General features: G+C 64.5%; 1 protein-coding gene across 1 annotated transcript; it reads right to left on the bottom strand.

Moving 5' to 3' along the window:
- Positions 1–420: 420 nt before the first annotated feature.
- On the bottom strand, positions 421–8543 carry TMIE (transmembrane inner ear). The gene is made up of 4 exons (XM_028518618.2): positions 8295–8543; positions 5211–5328; positions 1915–2064; positions 421–1641 (listed from the first exon to the last, which is right to left on the bottom strand). Exons 1-4 carry the CDS (start codon positions 8391–8393, stop codon positions 1550–1552), a joined length of 459 nt encoding a protein of 152 aa, XP_028374419.1. The 5' UTR covers positions 8394–8543; the 3' UTR covers positions 421–1549.
- Positions 8544–12822: the final 4279 nt, after the last annotated feature.

A 12822-nucleotide genomic window follows, 5' to 3' on the forward strand; every position in this document is an offset into this window, starting at 1 on the left:
CACACAGGAGGGCTCTGGTCTGTAGGGACAGAATGACCTTTGCCACAACCCTCTGCCCCCTCGCTGCTCCTGGTCAGGGTCCAGGTTTGACTCTTGGGTGTCCCCAGCACTGGGCTCAGGCCATTGAAGGCCCATTGGGAGCCAAGGGGAGAAGGGGAGGAGGGGAAGGGAGAGCTGGCTGCTCCCCTGGCCCTGAGGCTCCACCTTGGCTGCGCCCAACTGGCAGGAGGTGCCCCTCCGCCTCTGGTCACCGCCTCTCCCTCCAGCTCATCCTAATTCTGGCTCGGAGGGAAGTCAGGGGAGGGAACTTTTGTCCGGCTTCCGACACCTAGCACCGGTAGATGCATCGGCGCTCACATGCATGCCCCAGGATGGGGCGTCCTGAGGGGTCACTCCCGGTCATTCGGGTATGAAAAGGCACTGAGCTTTATTTACAGACCTGTGCGGGGGGTGCAGGGCAGCGGGGGCTTTCCCAGCAGCTCCCCTGGCTCCGAGACCTCTGGTCTCTCCTCTCTCCAGTCCCAGGTCTGGAGGCTGCAGCAACTGCTCCCCGCCCCGGCAGCCCCTCTGTGCGCCTCTCCTCCCTGGGGGCCGTCTCCCGGGGCCCTCGTGCCTTCCGGTCAGCAGTGCCCCTTCTAGGCACTGTTGCTGAGAATGCTTCACAGAAGAAGGAGCCGCCTCCACCCCTAGCTGCCCCCTTTGGGGGCCCTGAGCCCTTCTGCCACAGCTGAGCAGAGATAGGGTCCGAAAGCAGCCTGAGGGCCACCCCTGCCCCGGACTGCTCAAATGTTCCCTGGATTCCTAGGATGGGGCCCAGGTGCCAGCTCTCTTCCCTCCTGCCCCTGGCCCGCTGGCCTCGGCCTTCTGTGTCCGTGACTGCCCCCCGACCCGGCAGCCCTGGCCCCTCCTCTCGGCCTCCCAGCAGCCTCAGCTCCATGACAACGTGTAGAGTGAGTGCATGCCTTCGCCGGGAGCTCGGCTGGCTGGGCTGGGGGTGCTCCTGCTTCTGGCCACCTCTGCTCACCCCACCAGGCCAGGACCCCCTCGAGGCTCGGGCCAGACCCCTCGGCCCCAGGGCTGCTATCCAGCCAAGTCTGAGAACCTCCTGCTGCCGCAGCTTCCGGCATGCATCCGGTCCAGGAGTCTTTCCCGGAGCGAACCCACCTCCCATCGCCCCTCTGGAGCCACTGCTGCTCTGGCCAAAGGGTGGGACGGAGCCATGTCTGGGGGCGGGGGCAAGGGGAGGCTGCTCTGGACCTGCAGAGGGGCGGTGACCCTAGACCGACATTGCCGCACGGCCAGGAGGACGGTGTGAAAGCAGCGGAGTCCGGGCTGGGGGGCAGGACACCAGCGGTCTCGTCCCTGCCCGTGATGGGCCATCAGGACGTGGCCACGGGCCTCAGCAACTCCCTCTGAACAGAGAGAGGATGCTCTACAACCTCTGGGGTCCGTGGATGAGCTTGCGGTCCAAGACACCCGGGCCCCGGCCAGGACCCGAGCCCCAGGCCTGCCAGGCCCGGCTGCCGCCTCCAGGAGGCCTTCCCCATTTCTATCCTTTGCTCTTGGCTTCGTTCTTCTCGTCCTCCTCTACCTTGATGGCCACTGTGTCCACAGTGTCCTTTTTCTTTTTCTTCTTATCACCTGTGGGGCGAAGAGACGTGTGGCCGGAGAGAGTCAGCATCCTGAGGCCCGCACCACGGCCTCCCACATCCAACCCCCTGCTTCCTTCTTTCTTTCACGCCTCTCCCCGCTGCACGGTACCTCCTAGTGTTACCTGCCTCCCTCTGACCAGCTTCTGTCCCCTGGTGTCCAGGGGCAGAGCTGGGTCCCCTCCCTGAATCCACTGGGCGGCAGGTCCGAGGAACCAGCTGGCTCGCCAGGGTCAGGCGGGGGCGGGGGCCCTGGCCTGCTCACCTCCAGGGACTTCTGTGAGCTCATCAAGGGGCGGCACCGTCTCCAGCTTGTCGGTGTACATCTTGGCCGCCTTGCGCTGCAGGTACCGGGCCTCGATCTCCTTCCGGGTCCGCGGCACGCGGCAGTTGAAAACGCAGCACAGGGTGATAACTGGGGGCGGGGGGGGGGGGGCACAGAGTGGGCTTGGCCGGGGCCGGAGCTCAGACACCCAGGACGGTCCCCAGGCTTCAGGCGTGCCTCCTCATCTAGCTAGGCGTGTCCCACCCGAGAGGCCGGGCCAGGAGGCTCTGCATTGTGACAAACCCCCGTGGTCCCCGGGATTGTAAAGCCCTCTCCTGAGCAGGGCTGGCTCCGTGCACTCACGCAGTGCCCACGCTGACGAGGGCCTGGTGCTTGGGTGCGTGCTCTGCTCTCACTGTTGTGAAATTCCTCGCCAGTCTTGAACAGGGGTCTCACATTTTCGTGTGGCACGGCCCTGTCCCTGATCCTGGACCCTCAGGACTGAGAGCTCCCAGAGAGCAGGGCGGACAGCTGCGCTGTGACTCGAGCCACTGCTTCCTGGAGCTGCCCTGTGCCTCCAGCCCGGGCCCGGGGGCTCCGTGTGCGTCCCAGTTTGTCCTCCCCAGGCCCCTGAGAGCAGAACCAGCTCGCCCTCAGACCCCGGGGGACGTAGCTGCACCCCCTCAGCCTCCCGGAGGCCCAGCTTGGGCTCCTCCTGGCTGCAACGGCGGAGCAGGCTCAGTCCTGCCCTGGGGCGTTCACCTCAGACAGTTATTCCAGAAGCGGTTTTCCTGCCGAGGGCGGCTGCGCCCACACTAGCTGGGCCAGGGCAAGGAGCTGGCCGGTCTGGTGAAGGGCACGGCAGGGCAGGGGAGGGCTGCCAGGACCTGGTCGGACCGAGTTTATTTTTCTGAGCCCCACCCCCAACTCTGCGTCTGACCACCTTGACCCCAGCCTCAGGAGAGGGGCCGGAGCTACTTCCTATTCTAAATCAGATGACCAGACATGACTGTTTGGCAGACTCCCGGGGACAGGAAGGCCAGGCAGGAGAAGCCGGGCGTGTTTTGGGGAAGGTGGGTCAGACCTACGTGGCCGGGGCTGGAGCACCGCCTGGAGGCGCCTTGTGCAACTTTGGCCACACGTTACGGCCCCACCGAGTCTCACCCAGACTCACGGCATGAAAGAGGAAGAATGAATGAATGGGTGAGAAAGATCGTCTCACAGCCTTTGCTGCTGAGGACAAGACTGGACCCCCGAGTGAATGGATGGAGCGGGCAGTGGCATCCGGGACCACTCTGGGGAGGGGCTGCGTGAGCCCCAACAGCAGGTCTGAGGGGACTCTGCTGTCTGCGGGGAGACCCGGGCAGACAGCGGGCCTTTCTGACCCACAGCCCTGGGTCCTGGCCTTCTCCAGACCCTGGTGTGTACACCCGATGCCCAAGGTGGCTCTCCCAGCCCCACCCCACTGGCTCGGGCCGCCTCTTCCAGCCACCCACGGGGCACCTCCGCGGGCCCACGCAGGCTTGGGGGCTCTCCCCCAGCACGGCTTCCAGACCTGGCAGGCCTGGGCTTCCAGGGAGTCCCGGGGCAGCCCCAGGAGGCCAGGGCAGGTAGGGCTCAAACCTGGCCCCTCTCTCCAGGGAGTGCCTTGGACTGGGTTCCAGGGCCCGGCAGGGGCTTGGAATACAAGGCCCCAGGCTGAGGAGACCCCCCCGAGGCACCCCACCCAGGCCCAGCCCTTCTTCACTCGGGCCTGGGGGTGACACTCCTCCAGCAGCTGCACCTCCCAGGCCGGAGCGGACCAGGGTGCTGGAAAGCTGCCTCCTCCTCCAGAGACAGGCTGTGCCGTCCCGGCTCCCTTGGGCCCTGCGTGCAGGCACCCAGTGCTGCTCTATGGCTCGGGGGGCCTTGGGGACCGTCCTTAGCCTTGCCTTTCTAGGAAATGTGGGGCGGCCTGTGCGGCTGAAGTCCCGGTGCTGCTCTGGGCCCCAGGCACCCCCACCACGCGGGGCCGAGCAGAGCCCCGGAGAGGCTGTTGTGTGTTCCGAGGCCCCACTGTGCACTCGCCCCTGCTCCCTGGGGCGTCCCAGGGCAGCCCCTGCCCCCACACCCTCGACTACTCCTGTGGGCCAGCAGGGCAGATGCTGCCCCTGCCCTGAGACGGGAACTGCGCCTGTCTGTCTGTCTGGGGCCCCCGCACAGCGGCCTGACCGGGCCTCAGCCTTGGCTGGGAGCACAGCGCAGCCTCCCACTCAGGTCCTGGTCCCCCCGCCGGCTGGGAAGCAGTGGCGGGGGTGAGGGGGGTGGACGTTCTCTCACAGGGAGGGCACCTCTGGTGCCAAGAGAAGCACATGCAAATCAGGTGTCCCGTCACCCTTGGGGCCCTGCATCTGCATCCTCGGGGGCCTTGCCCTCGGGGACCTCATCTGCTGGGACTGAAATGCTACCTTAGCCCCGACCTAGGGTGCCCTCTGTCACCATGCTGCAGGGGTTAGCTGAGACCCGTGCCCACGCCGTCCCTTCCGTCCAGAGCACCTTTCCGGCAGCCCCCCCAGAAGCCCCTCCCACGTTCCCCCATGGGCAGCTCCGGGGCTCCTCCTCTCTGCAGCCTTTGCAGGGGCCGCTCCCCACTGCCTCTGGCTTGTAGGAAACTCCTCAGACTCAGTCCCATGGTCCCCCCACCCCACCGCAGCTGGCATCTCTCTGCCCCCTCCACCCAAATGCAGACCCTGGCTGGAGCAGGAGGACTGAAAGCAGGGTGCCCAATCCCGGGAGACAAGGGGGTCTCCTGCTGTTAACCGAGGTGGGCGTGAGTCATTTGGGGCAGTGGCATGTGACAAGGCAGGGTCTGCAGCCTGGGGGACACAGCTGCCGGGCATCTGGGGAGCCTCTGGGCTGAGCTGCGGCCAGGGTGGCCTTGCTGGGGCCCCTGGGTGTGGGCCCTTTAAGCTGGCCAAAGGGCAGGAAAAGCATCAGGAGGCCCGCTATAGGGAAAAATGACACGTCCTCGCCCTGGCTCCTGGAGTCCCCTGTAATTACCGTAATTGCCATGTGGCTGCATCCCCGGCTGGGGAGAATGCTTCGGGTCACCACGAGCCTGTCAGCCCTCCACAGGGACTTTGTGTGGAGCAGGAGGTGCCAGAAGCCGCAGCAGGCCTCCTGCGGGCGCCTGGCCTGCTCGTGCTGCCCGGAATTGCTGCCCTGAGCCCCTGGTGGGGGGGGCCAGGGGGGGTGCTGGCGGCGGGGGTGCTGAGCTCTCACTGCGTGTGTCGGGAGGGCGGGGGGCAGCTACTCACTGATGGACAAGACGAAGAGCGAGAAGATGCCCACGACGTGCCACAGGCGCATGTCCCAGAACACCACCGTCTCCTTGGTCAACGGGGGTGGCTTGGGCTTGGGCGGAGCCGTGCTGGGCTGCGGACGGGGAGAGAGGGCAGTGAGCTGGGCAGAGGCCGGGGGCGGGACTGGGCTGGCACTGGGCTGAGAGAGACCCGGGTCTCAGCAAGGACCCAGTGCAAGCATTTCAGAATCTCCTGGAATCATGGCCAATGCCCTAGATCTTGGGGAGTTCCCGATTTAAAGCCAGAGAAGGGAGCAGAGCCCCCTGGAGCCGGGACTTGGACTGCAAGGGTGGTTGGTGCTTGGGGAAACCGAGGCCAAGGGGACAGAAGGAAACAGCCTGTCCCCCACCAGGTTCGAGGCCCCTTCAGGCAGCCTGTGGGTCTCTCCTGCTGCTGCCGTCGGGGCCCCCCACAGGCAGACGGGGACTCAGGACCAAGGCCAGGGACAACGCAGGGCCTGTGCTGCCCTCTGGACTTTGCTCTCAGGTACCCTCTGTGCGGGGCGGGGTGTGGAGCTGCAGTCCGGGCCTGAGACTCTGCCACCTGGCTAGGCCCCCCAGCAGGTGACCTCAGCAGCTGCCCCGGCTACCAGAGTAGGTCACTTCCTCTGACCAGAAGGCTAGCACAGTCTTTATGGGGCACGACCAGATCTTTTGTTCACGGTACGGCAGCGACACCTGGAGGCCAAAAGGTGTAAGTACGGCTGGAGCAAGTCTGAGCAGAGCAGTGCCTGTCACCTCTCGCCTTCCCAGTGGGACACGCCCTGCCCTGGAGTGGGGTGAAGGGGTCTGATCCAGACTGGTCCCCGATCCGTACTGACCTCCGTCACCAAGTTTGGCTGAGGGGCGCGTGGGTGGCAGTTAGTGCTTAGAAGGAGAGAGGAACCTGAGACGTCTCTGTAACAGGCCCCCTGGTTAGCCAGACTAGGACACACCTGGGAGTCTCTCCGGCTCTCTGGGAAGGAAAGGCAGCCCACAGTCTGTCCCCTGGGCCGTCAGCAAGGCCCGGGTGCCTCCCACAAGCCCGGCACCTCCTCATTGAGTAAACACCCTTCAGCATGTGCTGGGGACACTTGGAGATGATCGGCCCCTGGTAACCCAGAGGATCTTTGTGCCAGGATTGGTACGTGATTCCCAGCTCTCTTAACCGGCGTGAACTGGGGCGGGTACCACAAGTATGCAGGGTCAGGCACACCTGTGGTTTAAGGTGCACATGGGGGGCGGGGCACACACAGTCAGGCACACGTTTGTGGGTGTGGTCAGCACGTGGCAGTAGCGTCCGGGCAGTGGTGGGGGCTTGGGCAGAGGGTAACGGGTAGCAGGCTGGCATCTCCTTGTGGCAGGCACTGCTGGAGGTCTGCACTCTGGAGCTTGGAGGTCCCGGCCTCCATCAGAGCCGCCTCACAGCCTGGAGGGCTGAAGCCTGGAGGGCCGGAGTGGGCGGTGCCACGGACCCCAGCCCTGCCCATCTTCCTGGTGCCTCCCTGGATGCCCTGGGCTCGGCCAGGGCCTGGCACAGGCTGTAGGATGATGGCAGGCAGGTGGACCCCCAATGCAATTTCCCTTAATGAGCTGGGAGAAGACGTGCTTCTGGGGGCTGGGGAAGAGTCCTTGGCTCAGAACTGACTCAGCCCCCACCCGTCCCCCCGCCCTCCTGCACCCAGGCCAGCTCGGCTTCTGCCCCTGAGGCATCAGGGCAGCCAGTGAGGGACCCAAATACACGCATGGGGCTCAAGCCAGCCGGGCTCCCCTTACAGGGACACTGGAGCTGACATCTGACTCTGGCCCAGCCCTCTGGTCACACCCCCTGGTCAGTGGCAGCAGCAGCAGCGTCACATCCAGCTACAGGGCTCTGTCCCCACCCATGTCCCTCAGACCCTTCGGTTCAGGGCTGTGTCCTCCCAGGCCCCCAGGATAAGGCTCCCATCCTGTCTCCCTCACTGCCTGTCAGGCCCTCCTGAGTCCTCCCCGCTCTCCCTGCACCCTGCCCCCTGACACCCCCCCCATCCCTCACTCCTCCCTGGCCCTGCCTCTCGGCCTCACTCTCCAGAATTCGGGGTCTGGTCTGCCTCTTCGACCCCCTTTCCTGGCTCAGCAGCAGCGGGGTACAGAAGGACCAGGGAGGCTGCAGGTGGTCCCCAGCCTGCCCCTCTCAGCCTTTCCCAGCCCCAGCCAGGCTCCTGGCCAACCGCCCAGCCATCTTCCTCCCCTCTTCCTGGGCGCTCTCGGAGTCCTCCCCGTTCTTCCAACAACGCGCCCTTTTCTGATTCATTCTCTCCCGTCCAAACCGGGAGAGATTCTGCCCTTCCAGAAACTTCTGCTAGCTCCCTGTTATCATCAGGGCCAAGACAGAGCCCAAGGCCCTGCGTCCTGCCCTGCCCGCCCCTCCCCTGCGGGGCAGAACCCTGGGCGGGCAGAACGCTGGGCAGAACGCTGGGCAGGCAGCCCAACTCAAACCAGGTGATTGCTCTGTAAGGGGTCTCCTCGCCCCCATCCCAGGCCTCCAGCCTGGATGCTCCCACCGGCTTCCCGAGGCTGTGGCGGCCCCACGGGGTGGGGACCCTGCAGAGCCTCCGGGGGCAGAAGCGGTTTCCTCAGCAGACACCCCAATCGGGGACTAGGTCTTCCTGTCAGACTACAGGACTGTGCACCCCTCTCCCCAGGGCCCTCGTCACGCCCTGAGCCTAGAGGAGGGGTGCTGAGCGACCCCATCAGGCCGGCGCCCCGTCCCCCCCAGTCAGACAGGGAACGCTTAGGGTCAGGTCAGGGTGAGTGTCCTCTATCAGACGCATGTCCTTGAAGTCAGGAGCTGCGCCCTCCTCCCTTCACACCGGGGCCCTCAGGTTCGTGGCTGTCTCCCCACAGCCCGCAAGCATTTGGGGCAGGTCGCCTCACTAAGCCAGGTGGTCTCCCAGGGCGAGAGGGAAGGAAAACGCAGCTCCGGGTCAGAAAGGCCCTCCACCCCATCCTCCGCCTGGACCGTGACGGCCTCCCTCCCCGCCCCCTGGCCCAGCTGCCCCCGCCCCCCGCCAGGTCTCACCTCCACCAGTTGCCCAGCGACCCCCGCGAGGCAGACCCCCAGAGCAGCGCCGCCCAGCGCCCAGAGGGGCCCCGCGCCCGGCCGCCTCCCGGCCACCATCTTCGCGCCGCCCGCTGATCAGGGCCGCGGGTCCGGGAGCCCAGCGATGCTTGGAGGCCCGGAGACGGTCCCCTGGCCAGCTGGCGCTCGACGGTGGCGGTGTGGTCGCAGGCTGCGAGTGAGCATCATTTATTCATCGCTGGTGTCTGGTTGCTGTGCCGTCTGCCCCCACGGCGGCGGAGCCGGGGAAGGGCCCGCCCCCTCCGGGAGGATCGGACTCCAGACCACCCCCCCACCCCACCACCACCTGGACGGAGGAGGGCCCACCCTCGCTTCCCCACTGGGCCTCAGTTTCTTCATCTGGGGTAAAGGGAGGGGCCGGAATCGCTTGATCTAGGAGGCCCTTCCCATTTTGACGTTCTGGATTTGAAACACTGTCCTGGACCTAGGTGGAGGGGGGCATGGCAGGCATGTTGCCATGGTGACAGGCGCTCAGGGATGTCCTGGGCTTTCTGGGCTGGCTTCCTGCCCAGAGGCGGCTCTGGTCACCCTGGACACCAGAGCTGGGGTGGGGGATGGGGAGCAGGGCATAGCACGGGCAGAGCTGCGGGCTGTGGGTGCTGTGGAAGGTTCCTGAAGGAGCTGGCATCTGCAGCTAGCAGGACAGGGTAGGCTTCCCGGGAAAAGCGGACTCCGGCTGACCCTCAGCCTCTGACAAAGCTGAGCCCTGACCCTGACCCTGACCCCACACTGAACCTGGCCCACATCTCACTGTGGTCCTGAGCCCAGGGTGCGCCCTGACAACCCAGGGGTGCAGGGGAGGAGGGAGGGAGGCCCTGAGGGGCTGTGGGACCTGGAAAGGCCTGTGGAAGAGGAGTGGGCAGCCTGGGTGGGGAGACCCTTCTGCTTTATTTTCCTTCCTCTCCCCACCCTCTCTTCCTCCCTCCCTCCCTCCCTCCTTTCCTCCCTCCCTCCCTCCTTTCCTTCCTTCCTCCCATTATCATTCATCTCCCGCCTGCCAGTTGCTGGAGGGGCAGCTCAGGTGTTGAACTCCAGCAGGCTGGGGTGCTGGTCCACCCTCAGAACTGGGTACTCTACGGATGCAGAGGCTCGTGGGGCTCTTGCCGGGAGGTGCCATAGATGGGCAAGGACCAAGGCGGATGCAGCAGAGGGCAGCAGGCCAGCCTGAGACACGCGCAGGTGTCATGACTGGGAGATGATGGGAGGCAGGGAAAGGAGAGAGCCACTGGCAGAGACGGCCGTGTCCAGGGGACTGGGTGGGCCGGGCCGCCCCATCCTCCCCAGGCTGCCAGGCACACAGGGGTCCCCCGGAGCCCGAGTCACTTGCAGCAGCTCTCCGCTTGCGCCCCACTTCCCCACACCCCCTGTCACGGGCCAGGCTAGGGAAGGCCACACTGACCAGCCAGGGACATGGGGTCACCTTGGGGTATGGGGTCTGAGAGGACCTGGCTGCACTGGGCTGGGGTTAGTGGACCTAACTCACAGTGGCCTCAGGCATAACATCACTCCTCTGCACCTCCATGTCCTCACCTGCGGGGTGACAAGGGCAGGACTGTCCTCCCAGGGCCGAGGGAGGGTTGTATGAGCCACCTTTACGGGGCGTGCCGGCTCTCCTTGACAGGATGGCTCAGCCCGGGAGGGGCGGGCTGCCACTCTCTTCGTGAAGTTCACCATCTTTCCTTCCAAGAGGCAGGGCAAGCCCCACGAAGAAATCCGAAGGGGAATACAGTCACATACGTCCCCACTGTCCTCTGAAACGGCCACTGCTCCCAGGGGGCTCCACTTCTCCGCAGGCTCCTGAACACAGCTGCGGCCTCACTGTGCGCTGTTTACCACGCACGCTTCCCCGGGCTTTGTACCCGGCACAAGGACCCTAGCTCCACCCCCGCCACCCGCACCCCAAACACACTGTCAAACACTGTCACACGGGCTGTGAAGTCACACTGACTCAAAGTTGCAGGCTGTCCTGACAGTCTCCGTGCAGTTTTAAGCTTTAATAACCCCAGGAGTATAAAGCTACACATTTGCAAGAAACACCATTTGAAAGCTGCATTATTTAAATGTCTTTGGCAAACGTCGGGCAAGAAAAAAAAGTTATTATCCAAAATTCACTAGATTAGCAGAGAGAAAATGTAAGTAACTGAACTTGGAAATTACATCTCTTGTAAATCGGTAGCTTCGTGCTATACAACCTCGAAAGGTTCTGATGCTTTAACGCTCAGAACTAAGACTTCTGGGGCACACTCCCGTGGACGGCTGCGAGTCCTTGGGGGCCACTTCACCTCCTGGAGCTTCAGCGGTCACCTGTAACAACGCGTGTGGCTGCGGTATCACGGCACCTGCACACCGCAGGCCTTCCGCAAGTGCTAGTCATTGTGGTCCTCGCTGTCATTGCCACTGAACACAACGGCACACGACACTGAAGAACCCCCCCCCGTTGTCCAACATCTGCATTGTTTCCGGTTCTCCCAGAGTGAGCACCGTGCTGAGAGGAGCGTCCTGGACGCTCAAGCCTTGTTCATCCTTTTACTCCTCTCCCCTGTTCACGCACGGCACACTGAGGCCCGGGGGGGCGGGGTTGTGTCCTGCCTCCGGCCACTCAGGAACTGGGGCTCCAAACTCGTCCTCAGCCCCTAAGCCCTGGCTCTGCCCACTGTCCGCTACTATTCCTACTTCTCACAGGGCTCCTCTGTCCCCTTGCACCCTGCCCCCAGTTGGGCCCGTCAGGTCCGGGGTGGTGGGGCTCTGGATGCCCAGGCCCCCCAGCCTGGCTTCCCTGGACGACAGCGTCCCCTTCGTGCATGGTCGCATGAGAGCCGGCCTGCGGAACCCTGCTTGTCCCTCGTGTGCTATTTTTAGCTCGTGTGGGTTTCCTGCAGGAGCCCAGTCCAGCTTCCAGCGCCTCTGGCTTGCAAGCCATGAGCAGAGTCAGTCGGCAGGGGCAGGGGATGCCGAGGAGAGTTCTCTCCTGGGGCCTGAAACCCCAGGGCTTAAGCTTTGGCTCTGAGGGAACAGGAGGAGGAAGCAAGGACTCCCCCCCAGTCAGAGTCAGGGTGGGCTCTGGGGCACCTTGAACTCAGCCTGGACTAGGGGGTGGGGGCGGGGCAGCCTGGGCCTGTGACAAGCGGCCGGGGCCTGCTGGGAGCTGGCAATCTCTGACCTTGCTGGCCCCACGCCCGGCTCAGAATAGCTCTGGGGCTGGGCCGGGCCTGGGTGGTACCTGTGTGTGTGTGCATAAGCACGAGCCTGTGTTCCAAGGCATTTGTGTGCACAGGAGTTCGAGTGCACTTGCCTATGTGTGTCTGGGAGTGAGTCTCAGCATGCATTTCACGGAGCAGTGTGTACGTCTGTGTCCGCGTGGGCGTGTGCATGGTCTGCACACTTGTGCCCGTATGCAGGGCTGCCCCTGACTTGTGCAACATTGAGGCCCGCCAGTGAGTCCCATAGCAGATGGGTCTGTGTGGCACAAGTGAGTGCACACGCCACCACATTACTGCGGTGTCATACGTGCAAGTGGGGGTGGGGGTGAGGGTGGGGCTGGGGTGGGATTGGCCGTGCTGCAGGTGGCCCAGGGTAGGTGAACCCAGAGGAGCTTGTTGTTTGGGCACTGCCTGGGCCACTACAAATTACCTGGCCCCAAGCCGAGGATGAGCTGGGAGAGAGGCTGGGCCGGTCATAACCCATTGGGCAGACAGTAAAGCTGGACTCGGCAGTGCCCATGGGGTCACCCAGTGAGTGGGGAGTGGGGGAGCGGAGACTGGCCCCCAGTCTTCCAATTCCCTCAGATGTGGCTGAGCAGGAAGCCTGAGCTCTGGGGAGGAAGCTGCCGGGGCCCTTCCCTTCCTGCTCGAGTCCCGGCAGCACCGCCTTCCCTCGGCTCCAGGTGCAGACGAGGAAACTGAGGCCCAGAGAGGGGACGGGCTGGCCCAGAGACACCAGCACAGGATGAGGTTCCTCCTGCTTAGGGCCCTGCCTACCCCAGGTGTCACCAGTGGTGCCAACACAGGTTCCTGGATGACCTTGCTCTCTCCCCACATGGCCATGGACACTCTCCAGCCCTTGGCCCTTCCTCCCAAGCCCCAAAAACCCCCTTGCCTGCCCACTCTCATGTGCCGGGGACCCACAGACCTCCCGAGCCCCTGCCCATCTGCTAAGGAACCCATGGAACTGGCCATGGACCCCTCCACCAGGGTCTCCCTTCAGCCCGGCAGGATGGGACATGCCTGCCACCGCCCCAGACCTCGGTAGGGGGTTGGTGGGCCACCCCCTACCCTTTTTCCTCTTGCACCGCCTGCTGCTGGACGTGTTCTCAGCGGTGAAAGAGGCAGAGGTGGCCCAGTGTGTCTGGTCACCTCCTGGAAACTGCGAGCTGCAGGAAGTGACGGGAAGCTGGCCTAGCAGCCAGAGGGGGACGGGGTCAGACAGCAGGCTCCTTTGTTACAGGCATCAACCCTGGTCCCTCCCCCTC

This window comes from Phyllostomus discolor, chromosome 7, assembly GCF_004126475.2.
Source record: "Phyllostomus discolor isolate MPI-MPIP mPhyDis1 chromosome 7, mPhyDis1.pri.v3, whole genome shotgun sequence".
Lineage (NCBI taxonomy): Eukaryota > Metazoa > Chordata > Mammalia > Chiroptera > Phyllostomidae > Phyllostomus > Phyllostomus discolor.

What these genes read in the sequence shown, in the direction of transcription:
- TMIE (XM_028518618.2), bottom strand. Translation starts at nt 8,393, where the DNA reads ATGGTGGCCGGGAGGCGGCCGGGCGCGGGGCCCCTCTGGGCGCTGGGC. An exon ending in TCGCTGGGCAACTGGTGGAG is followed by an intron (nt 5,329 to 8,294) that starts GTGAGACCTGGC and finishes CCCCGTCCGCAG; the next exon opens with CCCAGCACGGCTCCGCCCAA. An exon ending in GCTCACAGAAGTCCCTGGAG is followed by an intron (nt 1,642 to 1,914) that starts GTGAGCAGGCCA and finishes TTCGCCCCACAG; the next exon opens with GTGATAAGAAGAAAAAGAAA.